Source organism: Canis aureus, chromosome 9 (genome assembly GCF_053574225.1).
Source record: "Canis aureus isolate CA01 chromosome 9, VMU_Caureus_v.1.0, whole genome shotgun sequence".
NCBI classification, from domain to species: domain Eukaryota; kingdom Metazoa; phylum Chordata; class Mammalia; order Carnivora; family Canidae; genus Canis; species Canis aureus.
In genome coordinates, this window is record NC_135619.1 from 52,248,565 (window position 1) to 52,261,526 (window position 12,962).

Consider the following 12,962-nt stretch of genomic DNA (forward strand, 5'->3'; position numbering starts at 1 on the left):
ACTGCAATTGGGACGCCTGGGTGGCTCAGTGGTTGAGTGTTTGCCTTCAGCTCAGGGCGTGATACTGAAGTCCCGGGATCAAGTCCCACATCGGGCTTCCTGCATGGAGCCTGCTTCCCCCTCTGCCTATGGTCTCTGTCTCTCTCTGTCTTTCATGAATAAATAAATAAAATCTTTTTTAAAAAATAAATACTGCAATAAACATAGGGGTGCATTTATCTTTTCAAATTAGTGTTTTTGTTTTCTTTGGGTAAATACCCAGTAGTGGAATTACTGGATCATATGGTAGTTCTATTTTTAATTTTTGAGGAACCTCCATACTGTTTTCCAGAGTGGCTGTACCAGTTTGCATTCCCACCAACAGTGCACAGCGGTTTCTTTTTCTCCACATCCTTGTCAACACTTGTGTCTTTTGTTTTTGATTTTAGACATCCTGACAGGTATGAGGTGATAGCTCATTATAGTTTTGATTTGCATTTCCCTGATGGTAAGTGAGGTTAAGCATCTTTTCATGTGTCTGTTGGCCATCTGTATGTCTTCTTTAGAGAAATGTCTGCTTGTGTCTTCTGCGCATTTTTAATTGCATTATTTAGTTTTTTTCATGTTGCATTGTGTAAATTCTTTATACATTTTGGATGTTAACTTAACCCCTTGCCAGATTTATCATTTGCAAATATCTTCTCCCACTCGGTAGGTTGTCTTTAAAAAAAAAAAAAAAAAAGATTTTATTTATGAGAGAGGCAGAGACACAGGCAGAGGGAGAAGCAGGCTCCATACAGGGAGCCCGACGTGGGACTCGATCCAGGGTCTCCAGGATCACGCCCTGGGCAGAAGGCGGCGCCAAACCGCTAAGCCACCGGGGCTGCCCTGTAGGTTGTCTTTTTGTTTTAATTGTTTCCTTTGCTGTGCAGAAGCTTTTTATTTTGATGTAGTCCCAATAGTTTATTTTTGCTTTTGTTTCCCTTGCCATCTAGAAGAACCCTTCTATAGCCGGTGTTAGAGAAGCTACTGCCTGTGCTCTCTTCCAGGATTTTTATGGTTTCAGGTCTCACATTTAGATCTTTAATCCATTTTGGTTTGTTTTTGTGTATGATGTGAGAAAGTGGTTCGGTTTCATTCTTTTGCATGTAGCTGTCCAGTTTTTCCAACACCATTTGTTGAAGAGATTGGCTTTTTTTCCCCACGGTGTATTCTTGCCTCCTTTGTCATAGATTAACTAACCAAATAATCATGGGTTTATTTCTGGGTTTTCTATTCTGTTCTGTTGATCTAAGTGTCTGTTTTAGTGCCAGTACCATACCATTTTGATTACTATAGCTTTGTAGTATTTCTTGAAATCTAGAATTGTGATACTCCAGTTTTGTTCTTCTTTTTCAACATTGCTGTGGCCATTCAAGGTCTTTTGTGGTTCCATACAAATTTTTTGTTTTGTTTTGTTTTAAGATTTATTTATGTATTCATTAGAGACAGAGAGAGAGGCAGAGACACAGGCAGAGGGAAAAGCAGGCTCCATGCAGGGGACCTGATGTGGGACTCGATCCAGATTCCAGGATCACACCCTGAACTTAAGGCAGACACCCAACTGCTGAGCCACCCAGGTGTCTCTCATATAAGTTTTAGAATTATTTGTCTTAGTTCTGTGAAAAATTTTATTGGCATTTTGATAGAGACTGCATTAAGTGTATAGATTGCTTTGGGTAGTTTGGACATTTTAACGATATTGGCTCTTCCAGTCCATGAGCATGGAATGTCTTTCCATTTCTTTGTGTCATCAATTTCTTTCATCAATGTGGTAAAGTTTACAGAGTACAGGTTTTTCACCTCTTGGGTTAAGTTTATTCTTAGAGGGCAGCCCGGATGGCTCAGCGGTTTAGCGCCACCTTCAGCCTAGGGCCTGATTCTGGAAACGGGATCGGGTCCCACATCGGGCTCCCTGCATGGAGCCTGCTTCTCCCTCTGCCTGTGTCTCTGCCTCTCTCTCTGTGTGTCTGTCATGAATGAATAAAATCTTTAAAAAAAAAAAAAAGTTTATTCTTAGATATCTTATTATTTTTGGTACAGTTGTAAATGGGATTATTTTCTTAATTTTTCTTTCTGCTGCTTCATTATTTGTATATAGGATATGCATGGATTACTTTTAATATAACACAAATAGAAAGTTTTTAAAGAAACTTCATTGAAGAAATGAAATTTTAAGTTCCCACATAAAGCCTTTGAACTCATGCTATGTTCTCTCACGTGGTTGCCTGAGTTTTCCAGTTCTCTCTTCTTGTCGTTGCAGTTTGAAAACTCATGACAGCAGGAGCTGCTAGCCATTGAGCACCTGCCCTACCCCGAGTGCTGGGGTTTTTACATGGAATTTCTTCACTTAATCATCACAGCAATCACATGAGGATGTTTCTTCCTGCCTCATTTTTTAGCTGAGACTTGTATATTCCTTCCTCTGGTACTTTTTAGAAGATGGAGAGGACATAGTTCCAAGATAGATTTTTCTGCCAAATGCCTGACTAGCACTTTGCTTCACCAAAGACCAGAGTGACCTTTCTTCTGAGGGTTACATTGGTCAATTCTGCCCTTGAGTTTTTCTCTTCTGTTTGTGTTTCCTTTCTCTGGGCTTATTATTTTATTCACATTTAGAACTTCAGCTTCATTCTAATAATCCTGACATGAGAGTTTCCATCAGTGGTACCCAGAATCCATTAGAGTAACAAATCCCATCTCAGACACCTAAGAAAAAGGGTGCATCTGTTGACTCACATGATTAGAGAGAATTAGGAGGGCTCCAAGAGCTAAGTGTGGTAGGATCCTTCCTTTTCTCCATCCCTTTCTGCCTCATGTTCCTTCTTTCCATGTTTCTCCATTTCTTTTCACAACTCCATAAAAGTACCTCTTTCCTTCCTTCTATGATTTCTTCCATGTAGCAGATCAGATGGAGGCATATAGTTTGAGGAGCTCCAGCCTTATTCTTTCCAGCTTAATGACCACCTAGTTAAAAAAGTATTTCTATATTAGTATATAGAAACACTAAGCCCCCCAAGGAAGGGCTGTGATTGGCTTGGCTTAGATGTCATGACCAACTCTTATCGCAGTTGCTGTGGCCCTGGGGATAGGGACTTTGGCCAGGTCAGGATCACCTGCCAACTTTTGTGATCAAGAGAGAATGAGACTCTCTTAACTATAGAAAACAAACTGAAGGTTACCAGAGGGGAGATGGGTGGGGGGTGGGTGAAGTAGGTGAAGGGGATTAAGGAATGTACTTGTCTCAATGAGTGCTAGATAATATATGAAATCATTGAATCACTATATTGTACACCTGAAACTAATATAACACCGTGTGCCTACTATCCTGGAATTTAAAAGAAAAAAGAGGGTATGGTACTGACATTTGTAGTCTGGCCATAATCACCTGGTTGAAATAGAGCAAGTTGGGAGCACTTTTCCAAAGGAATTTAAAGGAGCTGAAACCACAAACAGATAGGAAGGGATGTTAGGAGACAAATACAGTAGATTTCCCCTACTTTCAACCCATAATTTCTTTGCAACTATGGAAATACAGAGTTAAATAAGACAATGTGTGCAATAAATACTTCATGTGATACCTACAGCTGAATAAAAGAGCAATATCTATTATTATTGACTATCTTTTTAAACTGCAGCAAAATATACTTAATGCAGAATTTACCACTTAAACCATTTTTAATATACAGTTCAGTGGATTAAGTACACTCCTATTTTTCTGCAACCATCACTACCATCCATCTCTAGAAGTTTTTTTTTACAAAATAAAACTCTACCAATTCCCCATTCTCCTCCCCTCCACCTCCTGGCAACCACCATCCTCTTTTCTGTCTCTATGATTTTGACTATTCTAGGTATCACATATCAGTGGAATCATGTGGTATTTCTCTTTTTGTGACTAGCTTAGCGTCATGTCTTCAAGGATCAGCCATGTTGTGGCTGAATTTCCTTCCTATAAATGTCAGAATTTCCTTCCTATAAAGCTGAATAGTACTCTATTATATGTATATACCACATTTTATTTATTAATTCATCTGTCAATGGATACTTGATTTGCTTCCACCTTTTGACTATTGTGAGTAATGTTGCTGTGAATATAAGTATATATCTGGTTAAGTCTGCTTTCAGTTTTTGTAGATGTATATCTAGAAATAGAGTTACTGAATTGTATAGTAATTCTATTTTTAATTTTGTGGAGAACTGCTCTATTGTTTTCCATAGCATCTGCACCATTTTACATTGCTACCAACAGTGCCCAAGGGCTCCCTTTCTCCATATCTTTGCCAACACTTTTTCTTCCTCTTCCCCTTCTTCTTCTTCCTCTCGTTCCTCTTCCTCTTCCTCCTCCTCTTCTTTCTTCTTTCTTCTTTTTTGATAATAGCCATTCTAATGGGTGAAGTGTTGCTAAGTTCAAGTTAAACCCTGGTAACTAGGCTAATACGAGTGTCAATACAGAGCACCCAGTGTTATGGATGAGTGGGACAGACAACACTTAGTGTTTTAAAAGTCAAATTTGACATGATGGCTGAACATTAACCTCAGGAAAGTCTTCTCAAAGCCAGGGAGGAGTTCAAGTCAAATGCAGTCATCCATATAGAGTTACCTGTTAAAGCTATGGGTGGATAAATTCTCTGAGGGAAAGAATGTTAAAAAATGAGCAGCAGAGTCAAAGAAGAAAAAGGATACAGTGGAACTTCCCCGGGAAGCAGCCTCGAGAGGCACTGGATATTTCAGAATCTCAAGAGACCCACATAGTGGGGAGGAAGAGTCAAGAGAGTATCAATGATTGATGAACTAAGATGATATTTTTTAATTGCCTGTGATTGCAGTTTTGTTAAATTGAATCATTTTCATGTGAATACTACCCTTTCGAGTCCTTTATAATTTTCAGAATGCTTGCATATGGATTACCTTATTTAACTCTTAATCCATGAAATACATGAGTTATTATTACCATAATACAAGAAAGAAACTGAAACTCAGGGAGACTGAGGTTTTGCTAAAGTTATTGCTTGGTACCTCTCATTTTCCCAAGGTGATCAGTTTGCGTGAAGCTGAAGGCAGATGATGCCAAGGCAAAGTGGGCATCAGAGTAGATTCCCCTCAGACAAATCATCCCTAGCAGCTTGTCATCCCTAACACGGGCACTTTCACTCAGTACCTCTGGAAACAATATCTACTGGCCCCTCTGAGGTCTAAGGAGTCTGATTTCCTAGACTCTAGAACAGTAGTTTGTGAACTATGAGGTCATGACCCAACAGTGGGTCATTAAATCAATTAGTGGGTCATGACCAGGCTCACCAGGGCCAGTGGTGCATATGTCTTCCCAATGCTGTGAACTTTCAGGAACTTCATCATGTTGGTTACTGAACGTGGCTGTAGTGGAAATCAGCCAACACCACAAAGCTGGGGCCTTTGTTTGTTTCACCACAGAGAACCAGTTGTTAAACATTTACTAGCATACCATTGATCATAACCATCATTTCTTCCTCTTCCTTCCCACCCACCTGCAATGGAACAGAATAGAATAAAAAGAAAAAATAACGAGGGTCAATCTGTTAGTAAGAATTATTTTGTGAGGCTTCTGTTTAAGTCAACAATACATGAATATGAATATGTATGTATTCATAGAAGATGTATTTTTTTTTTTACTAAAAATAAGCTTAAAAATCAATTTCTAGGGTCCCTTCATTTACCTTTCTCAAGTAATTGAAAGTGCTGTTCTGCTGCTCTTTCGGCAAAGAACCTCTAGTATCTAGCACCTTTTTTTAATGGATGCTATATCTAATAGTAGTGGGAGGAATGAGACTGAATTTGCATCAGGCTGGAAATTATTATTCTAGAATAGCAAAATCCCTCTGCATATCAGTTCTTTTGAACTCGGAGCTATATAAAAAATCTATTTTTTAGACCCCACCAAAGTTTTTTTCATTGAGTATGAATTTGTCCTATGCTCAGAAAACACTAATCATTATTATTAAATCCCAAAGATTAGAAGGCCAATAAATAGCAGAAATCAGATTTAAGCACACAGCCTTGTTTACTCTCTACCATTTTTCCTTATGAGAACTTACTGTAAAGAAAGTAAATCTTTTTAAGAAAGTAAACAAACACTTTGTAAATCATTTTCCTTTTGATGATTTAGTGAATTGTTTTATAAATCCAGATTTTATATATACATCTATTTACATTATATACAAACATTTTATATATAAACATTTTATATATAAACATACGTATGAATATCCCAGATAGGCTTAAGTGGATTATGCTTCAAAACTAGATAATTCCATCTAGATAGATCATGGGATTAGATCTGAAGAACTTTGATTTAGATCAGCTTTGTAATTTTTAAATTTTCATAAAAGGGAAGTTATTAAATATCCTCATGCAAAAAAAAATAAAAACCTTCAACTCTGCAAACATGTTAAATGGTCTGCCCTTAACCATCAAAATGTTGTTATAAAAAGAAACATTTTTCACTGAGTGACATTTGAAAGTCATCCAGATAGATTTCTCTCTATTCCATAATGTAGTTCTATCTTGCCCATTTTATTGCTTTGTTGTAATAAAATGAAGCAGAATTAAGGGGAACATGGCTTTACAGGTTTATAGTTCTTGAGTTAAATATACCTCCAGAAATGAATTATAGGATGTTTTTCTTAGAAGAATTCAGCTTACTGTATATATGACTTCAGTTCTTTACAGTAGAATTGCTTCAAATAGTGTTTTGTTAAAACTATCCTACACTTAATTTGCAAGTAGACAGTAAATCTCTCCCATAGTTGGACACTTGATTCAGGCTACAATTAGCATCTAAGAGTTAAACCCAGTGCCTGTATTGTTCATAGAAATGGAGAAGGTTTTCTGGAAGGGCCTGAGCACTTGGGGTGCTGCTGTGGTCAGCCAGCTCGCTCCCTTGTCCCCTGTGGCCACACTCCAGAGCTACTCAGGCACTGCCTCTGTTCTGAAGAAACCCCTTGCAGCTGTGCCCGGCGCCTTCATGTCACCAGGCCAGGTTTCAGGAAATGGATCTGATGCTCTTGTGCCTATGTGGTTCATTCCTACATATTGGAGCTGTGCCCAGGAAGGTGAAGGGCCAGCAGGTTGGCCCTCGCTCCCCAGCTGTCCCTTTCTCCTAATGTCACTCAGAATATAAATAGTGATTCATTCACTCTCTTATCAAACCAGAACGCTGCCAGAAGATACTATCAGGGCCACTCTGATCAGCTGGAAAAGGCCTTAGGGACACGTCTAAGAGGCACAGTGTACAAAGCCTTTGCATTTAGATGATTTTAAACATTAAGTTTTTAATTTTATTTCTCCTATTCACTTCAGACCTGGAAGGGAGAAAAATAACTCCAGTTACATGTTCATGTTTTTTTGGGGTCTAGGCCTTCTTGAGTGGCAGGGAGGTCATAATGCATTCTCTGTTTTTTTCTGATCTGGAAAAGCCAAGAGTCAGATGATCTCATTGAAAATGTGCTTGTGCTTCCCTTTCCTCCAGACAGCTGATGGGTGGTAGGAGCACTGATCTGAAGCGTGGATTGCTGCGTATACCACCAGGCTGGGTGTTTACAGAAGCCAAGTTTGTATTGTTAGTTGGAAATCTTCTACTACCCATAGGGAGCACTACTACTGATCATTTACCACATCAGACAATCCAGTATTTACCAAGGAGCCCCATGTAAACATGTACATGGAAAAATGCTGGGAGCTCGGGTCATGTGAAGATTGGTAAAATGTGGTCTCTGCACTTAAAAGAGTGTATCCATGGGACATGAGCAACATGTTCAAGGCAAAGCCCCCCGACTGCCACCACCTGCCCTCGGAAAATATATAAGAAACAACGATTTGGGTATTTTGGGAAAGTGTGTCAACCATTCCTCTCAGGGAACATATTGCTCAAGGGGAGCATGGACATAATCTATTCCCTCAGCAGTTTTGCAGACTTCCCGACTTGTCGTGCACTTCCCCTGGGCAGATGTTGATTGCATTGTTGAAAATGTTTTTATTTGCTATGTTACAGTAGCACCAGCCAGTTATTTAATATTATGCTAATAGGAGAACAGTAGGCTGACAAATTGGGTTTGTTGAACTCTGATAGTTGCCAAACCAGTACAATGTATTTTACAGGTGCTTCAAGATTTCTAAGGGTAATTCTGATAATATTTTATGATTATGTTGCTTGTTGACTTTAAAACTACCCTAATAAGATATAATTTCATTTATTTGATAAATGCCAAGTGAGTATATAAATAGTACGAGCCATAGGCATTTCAAAAAAAAGAAGAAAGAATTTCCAGGTCAGGACATCAAAGCAAAAAAGAAGATGGACAACTTCAGTAACTGGTTTTTCAAAATTCTACCAAAAAAGAGATCATAGCCACAGAGGCAGTAAGGGGAAAAATACAGTAACATTGTTATCCTGTCTATTGTTCCTGCCCTTATAACCCCAGAACTGCGTCAACAGGCAGGAGTGGAGATCCAAGCAGCTCTGGACCAGAATTATGGCAGGTGTCAGGGACAACAGGTGGAGCGCCTAATTGGAGACCCTTCACATAAAGATAGGACTCCAAAGGGCTGTATTCTCCATGTAAGGTCAACCAGAAATAAACCCTTCTTTCCCACTTTTATCTCTACCTCTTTTGGCACTGAAAGAAAATTGCCTGTCTTGAACCTTTGTGTGCTGATTGAGATGGAGTAGGGGACTCTCCCCTGATCATTTATTACCACAAATTGGTCCTTGCATAACCTTGGGCATGAATTCATATTCCCTAGGTACCCTGAAAAACCTCAAACTGAGAATTTAATCTAAGGCGATCCTAAGCTAATAGTGGCCCCAGGAGCCTAGTAGAATCAAATGTGTATTTTTCCTGGAAGTATGTTCCATCAACTCAAATCTCAAATAATTCTTAGAGATAAAGGTCTAAGAACTGTGACATCACAGTTTAAAATCACAAAACAAAGAAGCTTGGCACCATAAGTGAAAGTCAGCAAAATAACCGGTACCATATTAGACCCACAAAGACTAAGGTACTGAAATTACCAGACATACAATAAAGAATAAATTTTCTCATGTGTTCAGAGAAATTAAAGGAGGGAGTGAAAGTATGAATAAAATCAAGATTAAAATTATGACTAAGAGATTTGAAAAAGAACTATGTAGTACTTCAGAATTGCAAAGATACAGTAAAAAACAAATCAATAGAGGATTTAACTGAATGTTAGATCAAGCTGAAAAATATTTAATTCAAGATATATTTAAAGATATTATGTGAACTGCAGGTCAGAAAGAAAAAGTGATGAAAAACCAAATGAGAAGGCCTGATAGATATTTAAATAGTTCTGGAAAGAAAAAATGAGACAAGGACAGTATTTGAAGGGATAATGGGAAAACAAAATATTCCCAAACTAATGGAAGATACACCAGCTATAGTGAATCACAAGAAATCCACATCTAGACACTTCACACAGAAACTTTGCAATACTAAAGTCAAAAGATGTTAAATTTAAGCACCTAGAGGCAAAGGAAGGCTTTCCAAAGGAATGCCAGTTTGATCAACAATGTACTTCCCAACAGCAATAGTGGAAGCCAAACTACAATGTGATGTTGCCACCGACGAAAAAAAATTAATAGGCAGAAATGTATTTTAAGCAAAAATGTCTTTCAAGGATGATGATGGAATAAAGGTGTTTTCCAACATGTAAAACCCAGACGAAGTTGGCATCAGTACACCTTCACAAAGGGAAAGATTCTAAAGCATATATCTCAAACAGAGGAAGGTGTGATACCAGGAAACAGTCTGAGATGCAAACACTGAATCATGAGCAAAGAATGTATAAAAACATAATAATAAAGTAATAATGTTCTTGTGGAGTTAAAAAAGAGGGAGATAGGGACACCGAGGTGGCTCAGCGGTTGAGCCTCTGCTTTGGCTTAGGGTATGATCCTGGAGTCCCGAGATTGAGTCCCACATCGGGCTCCCTGCATGGGTCCTGCTTCTCCCTCTGCCTGTGTCTTTGCCTCTCTCTCTCTGTGTGTCTCTCATGAATAAATAATTTTTTTAAAAAAGAGGGAGATAAAAATATGCAACACCAACATCATGTCAATCAAGGCAGAGGGTATGATCAGAGTCAAGGAATCTCACTTAATCTTGTACAGTGAAAAGGTGAAGATAATGATTAATTTCAGCTTTACATAGCATATACAAATGCAAAAATAAATAGTGTAGCAACTAAAAGAATAGAAATTATAAAACTTGAAGGAGGAAAAGGAAACAAGAGTTTGGACAAATAGCACAGCTTTTAAGGGCGCCCGGGGGGCTCAGTCGGTTAAGCGTCTGACTCTTGGTTTCAGCTCAGGTCGTGATCTCGAGTCCCCACTCAGTGGGGAATCTGCTTGAAGATTCTTTCCCTGTGCCCCTCTAAAATAAATACATCTTTAAAGGGAAAACACAACTGAAGACTGGAAATAAAAATATATATATTTGTAATTACAAAAATGTGAGTGGACTGATGTACCAGTTAAAGTGAGTCATTCAGTCAAGTACTTAGCACAAAAGACCAAATATTGCATGATTCCACTCATATGAAAGTCTAGAATAGGCAAATTCTCTAGAGACAGAAAATCGATTAGTGCTTGCCTAGGGGTGGAGGACAAGATGTGGGAGGGTGATGGCTAAGGGTTTTGGGGTTTCATCTTCTTTCAGTGAAAATGTTGTAGAATTGATTGTGGTGTGGTGTATGCACAACTCCAAATATACTACTAGCCACTGGATTATACACATTAAATGGTACAGTATGTGGCTTATATCTCAATAAAGTTTTGTGTTTTTTTTAAATCAATAAACAGTAAACTCAATAAGAAAATAAGCAAAGGCCTTGTCCATGCATTTCACAGAAGAAAAACATGTATGCATAATAGATACTTGAAAAGAGGCTCAACCCCATTCCTAACTGGGAAAAGGCTAATTAAAACCACAGTAGGGTGCAGCCTGGGTGGCTCGGCGGTTTGGCCCTGCCTTCAGCCCAGGGCCTGGTCCTGGAGACCCGGGATCGAGTCCCATGTCGGGCTCCCTGCATGGAGCCTGCTTCTCCCTCCTCCTGTGTCTCTGCCTCTCTGACTCTCAGTTTCTCATGAGCAAATAAATAAAATCTTTAAAAAAAATAAAATAAAAAATAAAACCACAGTAGGACACCGTTGTACAATCAGGACTAGCAAATATTTTAAACTCAGGCAATACCCCTTCTCCACATGTAGGGGAGGTAGAGACACAGGGGAAGCTCATCCACTGCCCTGGGGGTGGGGGGAATTGGTACAACTGCTTTGGAATGTAAAATGGCATTATTTTTAGAGAGCTGAAGATGCAAGTGGCCATGACCCAGCAGTTACAGGCCTAAGTATATAACTGAAGAAGTTCTCCCAGTTGTGTGCTGAGAATCACGTATAATAATAGTTAGAGCAGCACTGTAAAATCAAAAACCACAAAATTGTAAAAACAAAACATAATATTTAGAGTTAGGAATGTACGTAGTAAATAAACCTATTTTTTAAAAGTGAACAAGGGAAAGATAAACACACAATTCAGGACAGTGGAAAGGGGAAGGCAGTGGGAGGGCCTCACAGGGGACACAGGGTAACCATAACGTCCTGGTTTTAACCCCGGGTGGTGGGATATAGGTGTACATTGTGGGGATGGGGACGGGTACAGGCAGAGTGTATTCTGACAACAGAATACAACAAAGATCTAGACAAACTCAGAAGCATACACAGCGGTTTTTCCATGGAGTTCGACTCTGAATGCTAATAATGCTGAGCTTCAGTTTCTAGAAGAGGCTAACCTATTCAGCATTTTATACTTAAGAAGCAAAAAAGATAAAATGTTCTCAAAGAAAAAAGAAACTTGAGTACCCAAAAAAGCAGCAGCTTCAGAACGGGAGCGTGTTAGAAAGGTTTCCAGCAAAAGTGGTTAGCTTCATTTACTTGGCCACAACTTCTTTAGTCTTCAGTAACACTAACTAAACCAGACGTTGCTGTAAGTAAAACCCCACACTCTCATTTAGGTCACTTAGTGGTTGGTTCTCTCTTTTCCAGATCCTGCTCACACTAAAAGATGAACCACAGTAGCACAGAGGAAGAACCTATTTGCCCTCCTGCTCCTGCCGGGGTGTGACCGAGGCTGAAGCATCTACCAGGGCTGCAAGGGGTCCATGGTATTTTTTTTTTTCTTTTTCTTTTTCTTTTCCTTTTTTTTTTTTTTTTTTTTTTTTTTTGCTGCCTTGGTCCCCAGAACCTTCAAGCAACAGTGGCTGTAGATTGTTGCCAGTCAGCCAATCCAGACTTTTGCTGAGACGCCAGGAAAACATATCAGCTGGGTTTTGATTGAACTTGGCAGTGGGGACATTGAACCGATGCATTATATACCCTATCAGAGCACACATGTATCTTTTATCCCTTTTATCCCCTCCCCTAACCTGCTTAGGTCTTCTGTGTCCCTCTCCTGCTACCACACAGAGATGATATAAAAGAGGCTCTTTGGCTATTTGCATTTTGCTTCCTCTTCTTTTCCAGGTTGCAGTATTAAGCTTGACTTCCTTACAAGCCTAAAATCCCAACATTATCCACGAAAGTTGTTCTCTCCTTTTCCGAGGATTTGGGGGGTAGACGGGGGATGTGGGAAGCATACATCACAAGTCTCCCAGAGAGTAGAGGAAAGTTGGTGTGCCGCTGACCACATGAGCCATGGTAAAGGCACCCTTTGGAATTACTGATTTCTAAAATTAATAAAGTGATTCTATTTTTATTTTTCTTTTTTTCCATTTGCTAATTTCCCACCAATCAGTATTCACAAACAAGCCTGAAATGGGACCAACTTCTCGTTTTCTTTCATTGCTGGGCAATTTTTTAAACTCTGTTTTAGAAATGTGAACTACAAAGAGAT

The 12,962-nt window shown here is 39.1% G+C and overlaps 1 protein-coding gene across 30 annotated transcripts in view; it reads left to right on the top strand.

Moving 5' to 3' along the window:
• Positions 1-12,962, top strand: part of TTLL5 (tubulin tyrosine ligase like 5) — a 269,627-nt gene that overhangs the window by 255,549 nt on the left and 1,116 nt on the right. For 19 of the 30 annotated variants that reach the window (XM_077910067.1, XM_077910071.1, XM_077910049.1 and 16 more), the window contains one exon: positions 12,116-12,824. Coding sequence is in view for 4 of the 30 variants with exons in the window: in XM_077910071.1 (XP_077766197.1) it covers positions 12,116-12,148 (33 nt within the window). In the remaining 26 variants the exon portion in view is untranslated. Of the gene's footprint in view, positions 1-7,525; positions 7,549-12,115; positions 12,825-12,962 lie in introns of those variants that run through there. The other 11 variants (XR_013386548.1, XR_013386547.1, XR_013386539.1 and 8 more) reach the window with 3 other exon arrangements.